Below are 18268 nucleotides of genomic sequence, written 5' to 3' on the forward strand. Positions count from 1 at the left end.
GGTTATTCTCATTAAAAATACATGATTAAACTAACTTGTCTCATCTTTTATATTTCTGGTCCATAGACTAAAATCCACCTGGTGTTATCCTAGGTTCCAACTACTAAAGTTGCCATCTAAGCTGATAGGAGAAAATTGGTGCCATTTTGGAATCAGCAGGTCAAATATATCCAGAAACAGGTCTAACATTTGAGGCACCAAAATAAGTGTTGGCCAGTGTTGTTAGCAACTGTCCTATTGAGCAGATGAACCTGAAGCTGAACCTTGGGATCCAGCTCAAAGGCTGGAACCCTAGCAACACACTCACTCACTCACCAGTCCCTGCTCCAACAAGGAGAGCCAAAAGCCAAACCCTGAAACAAAAAGCTGAAGCTCCAAGAACATAGATACTAGCACCTGCTCTGCAGAGGCAGCTGACAACCAAATCCTGGGAGCTTTATTTACCTAAACCTGATGCCTGGGAGCACACTCACTGGTACCTGCACTATCAGAAGCAGCAGAAGGTCCAGAGTATTCTGCCACAGACTCCGTCTCATTCGCTTCGGTCTGCAGAACAATTAGATTTGCATATTCCATAGATTACATATTCCATCTGTAAGAGAGCCGAGGCTTACATCATCCAGGGATGTATTCCACTGTATTGGGCCTAGGTAATGGAATAACCTCCCTGGGTATATTCGTCAACAACAAAATATACAAAATTTTAAAAGAGATTGCTTAAACGGCACCTCTTTTGCCTAATGAAATACAGGATGTGAGATTCAATGAATAAGGACCTCCCTCCAACACTTCCGAAAACATTTGAAAACTTGGCTTTTCTCTAAAATGTAACTACTCCCTCCCTCTCCATTATACTAAGTCCTTCTTTCTTTCTTTTTACTAAGCCTTTCCTCTTTCCACTGGAGTTCCTTTCTATATTAATTCCTGTAAACCGTGTCGAGCTCTACTTTTGTGGAGATGATGCAGTATACAAACTTAAGGTTTAGTTTAGTTTTAGTTTATAAGGAAGAATAGAGATTGCTGACAGGAAGATGCTGGTCACCGATGTTTTATTGTTTGGTATTTTATCCGTTTTGTATTTTTAAATGTAATGTTGTATTTTTGTATGTAGTTTGTAATCCACCCTAGATAAGGGTGGCATATAAATAAATAAACCAAACCAAGTTCTATAAGCTTGTTCAACCAGAAGCCAAAGCCCTGGGAGTAAGCTTATCAGATCTGTTCATTCAGGGGAATCAGCACATAAGACTACTGCCCTAAGATCTAAGATCCTGTTCCAGCAGGGGGAAATCGCTGCCCTAAACCTAATCAATCCTACTGAACCAGACTGCCTATTTGCATTATCTGCTGGAGACAGAAATATTGGAGTGAAACCATTTCTGAATTTTTTTTCTCTGTCTCTTATCTACCGGTTGGCAGGAGGACATCACCCACTTGACTAGATGTGGAATAATGCATCTAACAACAGCTGGGCTTAAAAAGGTCCAAACTAGTTCCTAGAAGAAAAGTTCATAACATGTTACTAATCAGGTAGACATGGGAAAGCCACTGCTTATCCCCTGGGAGTGTGTAGCAAGGAATGGATCTACTCCTTGGATCTGCTGGGTACTTCTTAGTGACCTGTACTGTCCATTACAGAAGATGCTAGGCTCAATGGACTATTGACTCAAACACAGCATGACATGTCTTAGGAAAAAAACAAAACTGCAGAAGAGTAATATTTCCTATTTACACAATACAAGTAATGCATTTCTTAGAAAAGAGCTACGTGACAATTTGTGATGAAATAAATCTGCACAAAAACCTACCTTTATGAGACTCAGATACTCTGCTATTGCAGAGCGAGCTGCTTGGGACAGCTTCCGAGCTGATTCATCACACACCCAGCAATGCACCCCTCTTCTTCCTGAATATACCCATAGGCGATGTTGAAAGCCAAAGTCCTCTGGAAACACAAATGTATAGTCAGCACTAGCAGATCACTCTTTTTAAAAAATTAAGATAGGGCTAATCAAAGGTTTTTGAGTGGAGGTCCAGGAATGTCAGCTGTCTGAAACCTACAGTCTGCAAACGCATCATGTCTCTCATGGTGTTATAGGGCAATATCACTCTGAAGGTAGTGGGGACCAGGGAAAGGGGATGCCCATTTCCCAAAGCTGATATATCACGTTCACGTACACTTAATAAATTCAGAAAAAACACTCCACTTTTCTACCTTTATTGTCCAAGCATTGCTTTGGTCCTAGTGTATTTTTTCTTAACTCTCTCCACGGTCTCCTGACCTTTTGATATTTTTTCTCTATGTCCAGCATTCATCTTTTTTGTCTATTTATCCCATCCAGCATATCCCATTTGTGTCCCTATCCTATCACCATCTTCTGTATCTATGTCCCTATCCTTCCCTGTGTCCAATATTGCTCTAATTCCTAATTTTATTGCAAAAACTTTTTATTGGTCAAAAGCACAATCAAAAATCACCAGACAAAGAATATAACAGAGACCACATTTTGATACCATAAAACCCTCCCCCCCCCAAGAATAATAAATAAATAAATAAAAATAAAAATAATAATTAAAGGCATGGAGCAGCAGAAGAGCACTTGTCACAAACCATACTAAAATTAACTACGCAGTCAAATATTCAATACATTGCTACGAGCATACCCGGTCAAAGAGGCCCAAAAAGGCTCCCTAGTAAGTTGAAATTGATGGCCCTTCACAGAGTCCATCTCAGTAACGTCACAACGTTCCATCCTCAATTGATAAATCATCAAGGATCTCCATTGTGCCAAGGTAGGAGGATGAACATCCAGCCAATGAGCTAAAATAGCTTTTTTCCCAAACAATAAGGCACACTTCAAAAAAGGACGTAGGCCTCTCGGAACAGGATGAGCCAAGGCCGAAGTAGTGAAGAGCATCTCTGGATGAGGCAAACAACGAGTGTTCCAAAGCTGAGCAATGTGATGATGAAGAATCTTCCAAAAACGCAAAATAGCAGGACAAAAATAAAACATATGCCCCAAAGTTGCATTCATTCCCCCACATTTAGGACAAGAAGAATCCTGACGAAGAGCAGCACGATATGCTCTGGCAGATGAAATATAAACCCGCATAAGCAATTTATATTGCAATTCAAGTAAGGACTGCTTAAAAGACTTCAAAGTTCCCTTAAGCAATTCTACAGAAATAGAGGTCCCCAAATCAACAGACCAACGCTCACTCAAAGAAACAAAATCAAAACCAGGGGCCTCTTCCAACAAAAATTTATGGTGGAATCGCAAAGGAATCATAGATTGGGCCTCCAAACAATAAGCTTCCTTCAAAGAATCAAAAACAACCTTAGTTAAAGTTACAGATGGTAACGTGCGTAATTAATGTCACAACTGCAAATACGGAACAATATCATTAGACCTAAGCCCATATTTCTGAACCAAAGTTGGGTAGGAATGCATCTGGCCCGCTGAAGTAAGGATATGGTGTAAGTAAACTAAGTCTTTGCCGGACCAAGAATCAAACAAGGACGTTTCATCCCAGGACGAAACTGAGGATTTCCCTTAATTGTCAATAATGGAGAGCTAACTGAAGAAAGTTTCAGATATGCACAAGTCCATTTCCAAGCCTTATGAACCGAAAAATAAACAGGATAAGTAGACAACACAAATTGCAAACACTGATCCGGAGCATGCAAAAGTGTACTGACAGTATAAGGAGCAAGAAGTTCCAACTCCACAGCAGTAAAAGAAAAATAAGAGGTCCCACGATACCAATCATTTAAATGACGCAATTGACAGGCAATAGCCAAATTATGAATATTAAGTAATCCCAATCCTCCCTTATCCCGAGGCATGGTAAGAGTCGCATAGGAAATACGTGCGCGTTTGCCCCCCCACAAGAATCGCTGTATAGCCCTACGAAGTCGGAGATGATATGTCGTCGAGCACAGTAACGGAAGCATTTGAAAAAAATATAACCATTGAGGTACTACAATCATATTATATAAAGCTATACGACCCATCAAGGAGAGAGGGAACAATTGCCACATACACAACTTGGTTTCAGTAGCCTGAAGTAACGGCTCCAAATTAAGCGAAGCCAGAGCAGACAAGTCCCCAGAGAGCCAAAGTCCCAAATACTTAAGTTTATCATCTGCCCATTTAAGTGGGAACAATCCCTCCCAATCAAGCTTCACCGACGAAGGAATCGCTAATACTTCAGACTTATGAGCGTTTAAACGATAACCAGAATAATAACTAAATTTCCCCCGAACTCCCAATGCCTGTTGTAAAGAAGAATGATCATCAGTCAATACCAAAAGAATATCATCAGCAAATGCCAAGGATTTAACTTGCCCAGATCGAAACGGGACACCCAACACGGCTGGATCCCTCTGCAAAGTTCTCAACAAGGATTCAAGATATAACAAAAACAACAAAGGGGAAAGAGGACACCCCTGTCGAGTACCCCTACACATAGAAAAAGAATCAGTAACACTACCATTAACCAAAAGAACTGTCGAGGGGGAAGAATAAAGAGCACTCAACGCTTGCCGAAACTGCCCCTGAAAACCCATATAATCTAAGACGCGGAACAAATAAGACCAACTAACTTGGTCAAAAGCCTTTTCCGCATCCAGTCCCATTAAAAGTAGTGGTTCGTTAATGTGCAAACAATGGGCTACAGATAAGAAAACCTTCCGCACATTAACAGACTGTCTGCCCCGCACAAATGCCACCTGCTCCGGACAAATATAACGTGGCAAAATGAGGGCCAGTCTAGTAGCTAAAAGCCGGGCTAAGATTTTTAAATAAACATTAATAAGGGAAATTGGACGATAAGAATCAGGGCAATGAGCAGGCTTACCAGCTTAAGAAGCAATGTAATCAAAGCTCGATTGGTATGCAGAGGGAATCCTCCCGTAGAAAGACCCGCATCATAATAGTCTACCAACGGGGCCTGCACTAAATGAGATACAAGTTTATAAAAATCAGGAGAATATCCATCTAAACCAGGTGCCGTACCACGCTTCATGGCCTTTATCACTTTCTGTACTTCCAAACCCGAGATGGGACCATTCAATGCAACCAAATCACTATCTTGAAGACGAGGCAACCTTGCATCCAACAAATAATCCGCCAAAGGTGGACCAACATCCAGAGACTCCTCAGCATAAAACTTACTAAAATAATCCTGAAAAATCGCTGCAATATCAGGGGTAGAGGTCACACGAGCACCTCCCACAGACTCCAAAACCAAAATAAAACCCGTCCTCCGGGAAGAACGCAAAATTTGAGCCAAAAGACGACCTTGTTTGTTGCCATATTTATAAGTATGTGCCCGAAAATAAAAAAATTGTTTCGCTCTATCATGCAATAAAGCACTCAGAGCCGCCCAAGAGGACAAATAATTTTCCTTATTTTGTTCCGTTGGGGAAGAAATTAAAATCGATTTAAAAACGCCTACATTTACGCTCCAAAATAATAATATCCTGTGCAATTTGTTTTTTTCTAGCTGCCAAATAGGCAATAATATCTCCTCGTAAAAATACTTTCAATGTTTCCCAATAGAGCAAAGGATCATTACGATGTTGAGCATTAAAACGCTCAAACTCCTCCCATTTATTATAAAGATAAGTTTGAAAGTGAGAATCAGAAGCCAAATACGTAGGAAAACGCCAAGAACGACGGAAAGTCCTTTCCCCTGGGAACTTCAAGTCTGTCCAGATCAACGAGTGATCTGAACAGGCCGCAGATCCAATTACTGCCTCAGAAACATACAAAAACAAATCAGATGGCAGAAACATAATCTATCCGAGACCATGTTCCATGCGCCCGGGATAAGCGAGTGTAATCTAAATCAAAAGGATGCAACAAATGCCAGGGATCCAAAAGTTGTAAAGCCTTAGTAAAAAATGGGAACCCCTTGTTATGACCCAATGCATGCTGTCTATGTCCCTGTGAGTGATCCACACCAGGATCTACCTCAAGATTAAAATCCCCTGCCACAACCAGAGATTGTCCCAAATACGGGGACACCAAACCTATTAGCTTTTGAAAAAAAGCATGCTCATACACATTGGGGGCATAGACAGCCAACAAATACCAAGTTCTATTATGGCACCTAATGCGTAACAATAAATATCTACCATAGGGATCCGAGGCAAGGCAATGGACCTGGCATTGAAGTTGCTTTCGAATCAGGACCGCCACACCACTACCTTTTTTATATTGATTAGAGACAAAAAACACTTGTCCTACCCAATCTCTAAGTAATTTAGCATGCTCCAAAGCAGACAATTTAGTTTCTACTATACAAGCAATATCAACTACACTGCGGTTCAGGTAAGTCAAAATTTTTGATCGTTTAATAGGGGAATTAAGGCCAGAAACATTCCAAGAAGCTAACCTGAGCGTATCATTGGTCTTTGACAAAGGCATTAAAAGCCAGGAACAAGAAAAAATAACACCAAGAAAAAAGCAAAGTAAGATCTCTCAGATCCCAGCCCCTGTCCGAAAGACCCAACGAAAAACTATGAAAGGGCCTCCCTAAAAGGAATCCCCAACACCCACTCCCCCACCACAACCATGCCAAAACAAATAATAAAAACAAAAAAAGAAATCCAAGAAACTCAAAATCCCCACCAAAATAAACCATTCCAAACAAACTCCCACACACTCCCCAATACCGTGCAGACACCAACAACCCCCACCCTTCCCCCCAATCCATGCCCACAATGAAACAAACCCCTCACTGCACCCACCTTAACCAAACTGGCAAAGATGAGAGCAGAATCACGAACAGATGCTACAGGGATCTCCGGTACCATTAGCCCAAATAACCCCTGGAACCTAACAACTGAAAATTAAACACACACTAAACATTCTGCATTACGAGTCCACACTCCGTCCTGGTAAAGAATTAAGACAATCCAGAGCCTTGCCAGGAGCATCAAAAACATGCCACTGTCCCTTGGAGAAGATCTTTAGGAGAGCCGAGTAAAGAAACATAAACTTGATCTTACGCTTAACCAGCTTAGAACAAATCGGATGAAATGGACAACGTTTATCCAACAGAGCTGCTGAAAAATCTTCAAATAAACGCACCGGCTGGTCTTCATATTTTATCTCCCCATGTTTAGATTTATACTAACGCATAACTGTCGCTTTATGTAGATAATTATGAAATTTGACCACCACCAGCTGAGAGCGAGACTCTCCATCCCGGCGCCGGCCCAGACAGTGCGCCCGCTCCAAGCGCAGCACTCCCAAATCAGGGGAAAAAACAAAAGTGCGTTGTAACCACTGTTCAGTTTCCCCCTATAAAGCTGTCTCTGCCACTGATTCTGGCAAGCCTAAGATGCGCAAATTTCCCCGACGGGATCGATTCTCCAAGTCATCCAGTTTATCAGCGTGAGCACGGGCCAACTCCTGCAGCGTAATGATCTCTGCCTGCAAACCCCAAGAGTCATCTTCGATAGTCGAGACTCTGGCTTCCAACTCTGTAGTGCGGCGGGTAGTATCAGTGAGCAATTGTTCCATCTGAGCCATATTTAGAACCCGAAAGCTGTTCAAAGCGCGGCTCCAAAGCTACCACCATCGCCGAGGTAAGATCAGCCAGCGCCGAGTCTGTAAACTGCGAGACCGCACCACTAGGCCTCTCCGCCATTTTGTCCTCCGGGAGCTTTGCCCGATCTTTCTTAGCCCCTTTTGCCGCCATCCCCGGACCTGGCGACGAAATAATATATCTGTCCATAGACCAGGCCACAAGAAAAATCCGGTCCCAGGGTCCAACAATAAAATAAAACAAAAATTAGGGCGAAATGGCGCCGGAGAAATCCTAAGCAGGGCTGAAAGACATCCTATCCTGTTCACAGCATCACGTGACTCCTCTTTTGGGCACAATAAAGTATATGGAGTATCTTCCTAAGCCCAACTCTTCGTCTGGTATGGGTTCTATAGTTGCTAGTCTAGTAGCCACTGGAGAATCCACAAAGAGGTCTGGAAGGGGATGAAAGAACTCGAGCTTGTACCCCTCTAAAATAAGGTCCAGTACCTAGCGATCTAAGCTGATCTCTGTGCGTGCCTTCCAATAAGCCATAAACCTCCTGCTTATCCTTAGAAGTATGGCTATCTTGGCATCATGACTGTTTCTTGGGAGGCTGCTGTGGGGTGGGATCCTGATGACTGGGGATGAGGGGGCGTGGCTTGGACGCGAACTCTGATGGTTGGGTGAGGAGTTAGCTCCGTGCAGACAAGCTCTATTTATAGAAAATACTACATAATAATTAATCTTCTAAGTGGGAAAAATACCGAATTATAACAGAATATGGCTTCTAGTAAACAAAACAAAAGCGATTCGGGGGCTGGTGGATCCGGTACAGGAAGCAACAAAAGATCAAAACCGGAGCCGAATACGCCTTCTAAAGTGCCGTTGCCATCAGAAGAAATACCCGACATTATGGAAGAATTGTGACAAATTAAAGAAATTGTTTTAGACAGTAATAAAAAATTACAAAAGGCAATTGAAGATGCCGCAATCCTCACTAAAAGAGTGGATATGACAGAAAATAGAATATCTATTTTAGAAGACAATTCAGAGCAACTAAATATGGATATGAGACACAGTAAAACAATATGGAAAGAGGTGGCAGAAATTAAGAGAGACCTTGAAGATAGCCGAAACCGTGAAAGAAGGAACATTTTAAGAATTATCGGAATACCGGAGGGGGTGGAAAAAAACGATCCTATAGCTTTTTTGGAACAATTTCTGCCTAAAGTGTTGCCATTAAAATTCAAGACTACATTAGAAATCGAAAGGGCACACAGGATACCATCTCAAAGGAAAAACTCTCAATCGGGTCCAAGGACTTTAATATTTAAACTCCTAAGATATCAACAAGCAATAGAAATCTGTCAACTAGCCAAAGAGAATAAAAACCTTAGATGTCAGGATGCAAAAATACACATTGTCCCTGATTTTGCGAAGGAAACGGCATCAAGAAGAAAACAATTCCTGGACTTGAGACCCCAATTAAGAGCCCTAGGGGCTAGGTTTGGGCTCCTTTACCCAGCGATAATGAAAGTTACTATTGCTAATAAAACTCAAAATTTTTCGGACCCCAAAAAACTACAGGAATTTCTCGAACAATATGATCAACCAATGACATCTTAAATATATCCGAAGAGTACTTTCAATTATTATAAACTTTATATAAATTCTAATATAACTACTGACTTTTGACTATTGACTTTTGATATAGAATATATTGGAAAACATCGGTTACAGATTCAAAACTTTTACTGCAACGGAAAAAAACAAACAAACAAACAAAAAAATTGCACGAGGATGGAACTAAAATTTGAACAGCTTGGAACATTCTTAATAAGAAGCAAAAGAAAGAACATATCTCTTAAATGATCTTCATGACTCAATTCTGGAACTTTTAAGAATAATAAACTTACGTTTGGGTTCGTGGAATCGACAAAGATCCGAATGAGATGTTGACGAAGAATGATTTTTACAAACCTGAGACTAAAGAGATTGTTGATTGGTTTAGAAATGTTGGAGGCAGAGTTTAGAAGGGAAGGCTGATGGTCCTTCAATCACGTTGAGAAACGTAAGGGTGTGTTTAAAAACAGAATACGATTGGTCAAATTGTATGATTTCCTATTAGGGGAGGTACTTCCGGTGAAGAATGCGTTCCAACTACGTTAGGAAAGAATATATGTAGGGCGATCTAATTCTAAACTACAGACTCTCCTGTCAAGATCCTTGTTTTTAATTTAGGGATTCTCTTATGCTTCATACCTATTTCTCATATAATTATTTACATTTGTTGGTCCAAGAGTACATCACTCTGATGCCTCAGAGCTGTAGTACTGTTATTTATTAGAATATTTCTTTTCTCCTGAAGTCACCTATTTAAAAAAAAACAAAAAAAAAAACCTAGCTCTAAAATTATCTTAAATTATATCACCGAATAGAGTTAAAGCGTATGAATCTAAATGGTGAGAAACATCTTTTCAACTATATATATTTCAATTATATATTATTTAATTTTCATATACTGTTTTAATATGTTTAAATACATTGTAATACATTGCTTTGTATTTTAATATATTTTAATATATAATTTTTATTATGGTTTGAATCATCCAAACTATATAAGATACTTTTATAATTTTAAGAGACCTTGAATTTATATAGATTCCTCCGATTCCGATTCCGGATAAAGAGACAGGAAGGTTTGATAATGAGAAAATTCTAGTAGTAATTTTAGTTAAATTTGATGATAGCTTGTGGGAGTTCTTTATACCTAACCTCAATCTGCGTATCCAAGTTTTCGTATTTAATTGGGGGTGGTTGGGAGGGAAAGGGAGAGAAATATATAATGTAGGGAGGGGTGAGGGTGGGGACATTATAAAATATTTAGTATATTGGGAAAATTTATTTTAAAAAATCATTTACTATTTAATTTTGAGAAAATTGTACTTTAAAATTACAAATGAATCTTAAAATACTATCTTTGAATGTTAATGGTCTGAATCATATGATAAAAAGGAAAAAAGCATTATTATTTTTTAAGAGGCAAGATGCGGATATATACTTTATACAAGAGACCCACCTTTCAAATATTGAATCTAGTAAACTGGAAGGAGGTTGGGTCAAGCATTGTTTTTTCTCACCAGCAATAGGGAAGAAAGCGGGTGTTGCTATTCTAGTGAATAAAAAATGCTCAGCTTCATTTAAATTAAAGGCAACAGATATTCATGGAAGATGGATTAATGTAGAAATGAGCATGGGAAATACTACCATGACGTTGTTTAATATATACGCCCCTAATTCGAACCAAAATGAATTTTTTAAGACTCTTCAACAACTGATTTTGCCACTGGCTACTTCAAATCTAATAGTAGCTGGGGATTTTAATGCTGTTATGGATCCTCTATTGGATAAAAACCCAAGTAGATTTATGAAATCTATGGGATTAGATAATTTGATACAATCTTGCGATTTGACAGATATTTGGCGAATACTTCATTTTGATGGATGGGAATTTTCTTTTTGTTCTCATGTTCATAATTCTTTTTCAAGAATAGATTATATCTTTATTTCAAATAATTTGGCACATCAGGTGACACAAGCTGCCATTGATCCAATCATTTTATCTGATCATGGTGGGGTGTGGATTGAAATTAAAATCGCAGATCAAAATACTAATAGATCAATTTGGAAGTTTGATAATACATTGCTTGCTGATCCAATATTTTGTGAGAATCTTCAAACAAAAATGAAGGATTATTTTCAATTGAATGATAAAGATGAGATCTCTAGGGAAATATTATGGGATGCTTTTAAAGCATCAATGAGAGGACAAATAATTTCTTATTCGGCTTATCTTAAAAAACAGATTAAAAAACAATTTTTAAATTTAGAAAAAGAGATTAAAATTTTAGAATTAAAACTTATAGAAAAATGGGAATATTCTATTCAACAAGAATTGTTAAAACTTAAGGGTAAATATGAGATTTCATCTAAGTTGATTAGGAAAGATATATTTTCTCAACAAGCTTTGTATTATGGTAACTCAAATAAGGCGGGAAGAATATTGGCAAATTATCTTAAAGCAAAAAAAAGGAAATCAAAATTAATTGCCATTAAAGATGAAAATGGTGAAACATTTACACAAATTGAGCCTATTTTAAAACAGTTCCTAAAGTTTTATAGATCTCTTTATTCTTCCGAGACTTATTTAGATAAAGAAAAAGATGGTTTAGAATTTTTGAAAATGTTAGAGGGTCCAAAAATTCCTGAACATGTAAAACGAAGTTTGGAAGAGCCAATATCACTAAAAGAATTAGGAACAGCTTTGAAGTCCCTTAGAGTTGGATCCGCTCCAGGTGGTGATGGATATACGGTGGAGTTTTATAAAACATTTCAAAATTTTCTATTGCCCTATTTATTAAATCTTTATCAATACCAACTTAATAAAGGTTCTATTAATGGCACTATAGCAGAATCTTTAACTATTGTTTTGCCAAAGCCAAATAAAGATCCCACTTTGGTTTCAAACTATAGGCCAATATCTTTAATAAACGTAGATGGTAAATTACTAGCAAAAATATTAGCGTTAAGATTGGCTAAAGCTCTCCCTCATATTATAGGTATGCATCAAACAGGATTCGTTGCTCAAAGACATTCATCTCATAATACCAGATTGGCATTCCATATGTTATATTTAACAAAGAAAATGAATGAGCCTACTTTTGCTGTTTCTCTGGATGCAGAAAAGGCTTTTGATAGAGTAGAATGGACCTTTATGTATCAGGCAATAGAATGGTTTGGTATAGGTTCTGGATTCATACAAATAATACAAACATTGTATAGCTCCCCTTCTGCTAGATTATATATTAATAATACTTTTTCAGAAAAATTTAATTTACAGAGGGGAGTTAGACAAGGTTGTCCCTTGTCTCCTTTACTGTTTGATATTGTTTTAGAACTCTTAATATTAGCTATCCAACAAGTAAAGGAAATACAAGGTATACCACACTCAGATAGAGAATATAAGGTATCTGCTTATGCAGATGATTTACTATTATATTTGAGGAATCCAGAATATACCATTCCATATTTACTAGAGTTGATTGAGAAATTTGGAAAGTTTTCAGGATATAAGATAAATTGGAATAAATCAAAAGTTCTTCCATTAAATGTACATTGTACAAAAGGTTTATTCGATACTTTCTCTTTTGTCTGGAAGGAGGATGCTATTAAATATCTGGGAATCTGGATTACAAAAACAATGGATGAAACAATGAAAATTAATGAAAAATGTCTATTACAAAAGGTGACAGAAATGTGTGAGCAATGGAATCCTTTGCATTTATCTTGGTGGGGAAGAGTGCAAACTGTAAAAATGATGATTTTGCCTGTAGTTTGTTACCAAATGGGGATGATACCAGTTTTCTTTCAAGACTCTTTTTATAAAAAATTAAATAGGATTTTGACAAAATTTATTTGGCTTGGTAAAAATCCCAGAATTGCTTTAGTGTCGTTGCAAAGGCCAATTGTGGAGGGAGGGGTAATTTTTCCCAATTTTTATAGGTACCATCAAGCCTATATTTTACGTCAAGGTATGTATTGGATCCTCCCAGAGCCCACTGATAATATTCCAGACTGGTTCTGGTTAGAATGGAGACTTATGTTTCCCTTGCGTCTTAGTCATGTAGTTAGTATCAAAATGCCAAGGTTATATAAAGCTATAATACTAAGTAAGAGACTGACTATAATGGTAATAAATACCAGTGGGGAGAGAGCAAATGACTCCTAAAAAATGCTCAGAAAAGTGAAACTCTGAAGAGGAGGTGAATACCTCCCCTTGGGACAAGAGTTTACCATCCAATCATTGCATATGCTTTGTAGAACATCACTTTCTGACCACTGGTAAAAATTTTGATTTGTTTAAATAAATTTTGCAAGTCGACAAAAATTGTTCAAAGTTGTTATACACCAAAACTCTTGCTCGTTGGAAAAGTGATATCATACACTTATCTGTACAAACTTTAAGGTTAGTGGTTGTAAGGGCTCTTAGGGGTCTCTTATAGTATAGTCAGTCTCTTACTTAGTATTATAATCATTTTACTGACTAGTATTTACATATGAGTCCCTGTATGTTTTTCTAACAAGGTTATATAAAGAGCATAAAATATTTATGGATACCTGGAAAACTCTAAGATATATAAGTAATCTAACTCCTATTCCAATAAGTAAATCAACAACTCAAACGATTTGGTTAAACCCCAAGATCAAAATTGGCGGTTTTAAAATCATCTGGAAGCATTGGATGATAGCAGGTAATCGTATTTTGGATGATGTAATAAAAAATGGTAAGTTGCTGGAGTTTTCACAATTGCAACATAAATTTGATCTTAATAAATCACAAAATTTTAGATGGTTGCAATTGAAGCAGTCTATACAGGTAGGGTTCCCTGAATGGAAAAATCTTACTAATTATCATAGTTTGGAGTTCTTATGTTTCCAGATGGATTCAATAGATCATAGAGCCGCACAGTGGTATAAATTAATATCCGGATTTGTAAATAAAAAACCAAAAAATGGTCTTAGAGACATTTGGAGCATTGAGATAAAGCATCAAATTAATGCATCTCAATGGCCACGACTTTGGTCTTGGAGGTTAGAATGTACGGTGTCAGCATCTATGAGACAAACTTGGTTTTTTTCTTTTGCATAGAGCTTTTTGGACCCCTGTTCGTTTACAAAGGATAGATAGTTCTAAGTCTAATAGATGCTGGCACTGTCATGTTGAAGTCGGGACATTAGACCACCTTTTATTCTATTGTCCATTTATCTTATCATTCTGGAAAGCAATTTGGCCTCAAATCAATAGGATGTTAGAAAATCCGGTAGCCTTGACATATGATACTATTTTATTTGGAACAACTATGAGAGCAAGAAGTCAAATTTCGGCAAGTAACAACAAACTTCTGTTTATTTTAACTGGAATAGCAATACAACAAATAACATATAATTGGAAAAAACATGACAGGTTAAATTACAATTTTTGGTGGAATTCTGTATGCTATATATACAAAATGGAACTCACTATTGCAACTCAAAAAGGATATATGAGTAAATTTCAAAAAGTATGGGGACCGTTAACTGATTTCTGTAAAGAATGAAAAAAAAAAAAAAAAAAAAAAAATTTTCCCATGATAAGATTTTGGATTAGAGGGGATTGGGGTGGGATTTTATTTCTGATTATTATATATTTTACCAATAATTGAATGAATTTTCAATAAAGTTGATTTTATATATTATTGTTTGGGAGGGAGGGAGGGGTGTGGGATCATTATATTAACTAAGAAGTATATTGATTTAGATATCTTGTATAATATTATAACTATATATAATATTATTTTCTAATGAAATGTTAAACTTAATATTAATATGTGAGTTAATCAAGTGTGTATATTCAAGTTTCTAATAAGTTTATTTGTAACACTTGTTGTAACATAAGAAAATGAATAAAGATTTATAAATAAAAACTGATGACTGGGGATGCTTGGACCCTCCAAAATCTTTGCCTCGAGCCTTGATAAAACCTCTAGCTGGAAAGACCCCCTAAGTATTGGCAAAAACATCTGGAGCCATGAAAATTAGCTCAACTGACCCCCCTGGGGGTCCTCAGCCTACTGTCTGGTAAAGACTTTGGCTTGTGATCCTGTACGCTGGCCATAAGGTTGTTCAGACCCCTACCAAAGAGCAGTTGACCCTTGAAAGGCAATTTGCTCAGAGTAGCCTTGGAGGAAGAATCCCCGCCCACTGTCTGATCCACAGCATTCTGTGGGCGGGAATGGCATAAGCAGAGACCTTGCTTAGAACTCTGAAGAGATCAAATAGAGCATCTGCAACATATGGAACTGATGATCCACATCAGCTTCCACTCCTGGAGCATAACGCAACTTCAAGTGGTAAGCATGTGTGATGTACAAAGCCTCTGCTGCTACCTTCAACCCCAATGCCATGGCTTCAAATTGACTGCAGTCCTGGATAGCTTTCAATACCACTCCCCCTTAACTGGGGAAGGAGGTACATTTTGTAACCTGCGCCACTAGGAAATTCACCTTTGGTGGCAGGAACAGTTGATGAAAATCAGCATCCATCGGGTACAGTTTATTCATGGCTTTAGCCACCTGAAGGCGCCCCCCTGGGGACCTCCCAATGGTTAGTAAACATCTTAATAATATCTAGATGGGAGGAAAAGCATGTGGTCTGGGCTTTAGTGCTCTTCATATGCGAACACTGAGTTGTAGATGACCGACGGGAGGAAAAGCATGTGGTCTGGGAAATTAAAGGCATAGATACAGACTGGGAAATTAAAGGCATAGATACAGAATCCTCTTAATCCCAATTCTCCTCTGACTGGATTCCCATTTCCTGAGATAGTTGTGCTGAGGGAAAAAAGCGCACTTTACAGGAGGGAAAAACCCCTGGTGCAACCAGCGCAGTGACTCCTGAGGAATCACTACAGCCACTGTAATTCAAGTACACTTCATATATCATAATAATAAAATTCTAGAGCAAAACCCTGTCCAGGCCACTCATAGGACCCCTGCAGGCAATGTGGCCCTTTCTGGGGTTTTGACGGTCAATGCACGGTTGTGGTTTGCCTGGGATGCATTTTCCCCAACTCCCAGCTCTGACTGGGATTTCAGACCTGGCACTTGAGCCATCTGAGATCCCAAACCCCCAGAGGGACTGGGATTTCAGACCTGGCACTTGAGCCATCTGAGATCCCAAACCCCCAGAGGGACTAGGGGAGGCTAAGCCAGTGGCTCCTGTGGGACATGATGATCCTCAGACAGCCATCCAGCACACAATCTGGCATGAATCCAAGGTATCCTGACCCGAGGAATCTATCTAGCACAATTTTGAGCCAAACAGTTGTTTTGAGGCAGAGCGGCTTTTATTTCAAAATTGGGAAATCTAAGATGGCCACTGCAGCAGTGATTTTGACAGGGAAGGTTTGAGTATTTGAGCAATTGAACATATACAGTATGGAAGAGGGACCCACATGAACACAATCCCTTTCTGGTTCTTGTGTGTTCCTCTTCCATACTGTATATGTTCAATATTTCATATACTCAAACCTTCCTTCCTATCAAAATCATTGCTTCTTTCTGGTTCTTGTGGTTAACATTAAGAAGGGAAAGAGGCAGTGGTGGAGGATGGGTTGAGGGGATTTTTGAGAAAAAAAAAAGTTGAGTTAAGTTTTATTCCAATCTTGATATACCAGTTTTGCCAAAGGGCAGTTAAAAACTGTTTATAAATAAAATCTTTTTGAATGAAATGGTGTGATGACCATGTCAGTCCACTCTTCAAGGTAATATGTAGAAATAAAACATAAAAGAAAAAAAAAACAACCCTTTTTTTATTGGACTAACAATATGCTTTGATCTGAGGAAGATGTATATTTTCCTATATGTACAACTAGCAGTGCCACAGAAATGACTCACTGCAGTGGCAGTAACGCCCTAAGTTGGAAACAGGCCCCATGTGACACACCCCTTAGAGCTCCTATCCCATCCACTACATCACAGTCAAGCACAAAAAGCAATGGACAGGACACAGTTTTGCAGCTCCCGCTTATCTTAGGCACTGTACGTCTGCATTGCCCGCACATAGCTTGCTACGGCCCTGAGTAATGGTAGCAGTGCTGCTGTACGATCTTGCATCTGTCACTGTCATGATAAGTGCAGCAAAGGTGAAAGGTCTGACATGACCTGGCAAAAAACAAAAGAAAAACTACAGACCAAAATGTACAAGATGCAGGTTATGTTTATTATACCAAATGCTAATGCAGTTACTAATATCACCTAATCAAACAGGATTTCGTAAAAATCATTCGACTGAACATGCATTATTAGGCCTGGTTACAACTATTCACTATTTTCTGGATCAACATAAATCTGTAATTCTCATATCCCTTGACTTAGCTGCTGCATTCGATACAATTGATCATTGTCTATTACTTCATCGACTATCCTCTATAGGTCTCACAGATCAAGTATACGAATGGTTCCGTTCTTACTTTACAGATAGATCTTCCAACGTTTTCTTTAAAAATTCCTTTTCTAAACCTAATCAAAAAAATAATTATGGAATACCACAAGGGTCCATACTTTCACCATTATTGTTTAATATTTATTTAGCCCCATTATTAACACTATGCCAATCCATAGGATTCACAGTATACGCCTATGCAGATGACTTCCAACTCCTACACACCATTGACCCCAATAGTCTGCAAGACATAACAGAAGTTAATAAGAAGTTAGCAAAAATTCATGAATGGTTAAACAATAATCAACTTTCCTTAAGTATTAATAAAACCACAACTGTACTCTTTTCAGAGAAAGACGGAGTTCAACTTACAAGTCCAATTATAATTGATAATAAACCCCTCATTCAGACCATTAATACAAAAATCTTGGGGGTTTTAATAGATAACAATCTTACTTTTCGAGGACATATCAGTGCTACGGTTAAAAACTGTTTTTACAGATCAAGAATGATCCGTTCACTTGCTCCCCTTCTTGATTCATTTTCTCTTAATACACTGATCCACTCATTAGTTATCTCAAAATTGGATTATTGTAATTCATTATTAAAAGGGGTTTACCAAAAGGATATAAGGCGTCTTCAACTCGTGCAAAATACTGCAATAAAGATAATCTCAGGTTCCAAA

The 18268-nt window shown here is 38.2% G+C and overlaps 1 protein-coding gene across 1 annotated transcript in view; it reads right to left on the minus strand.

Annotated features, from left to right (window-relative positions):
- PRIM1 (DNA primase subunit 1) overlaps positions 1–18268 on the minus strand; it is a 66889-nt gene that overhangs the window by 33534 nt on the left and 15087 nt on the right. Inside the window, exon 5 of the mRNA XM_033939741.1 lies at positions 1809–1945. Coding sequence (XP_033795632.1) covers positions 1809–1945 — 137 coding nt within the window. The remainder of the gene's footprint in view (positions 1–1808; positions 1946–18268) is intronic.

This window comes from Geotrypetes seraphini, chromosome 3 (assembly GCF_902459505.1).
Source record: "Geotrypetes seraphini chromosome 3, aGeoSer1.1, whole genome shotgun sequence".
Taxonomy (NCBI): Eukaryota; Metazoa; Chordata; class Amphibia; order Gymnophiona; family Dermophiidae; genus Geotrypetes; species Geotrypetes seraphini.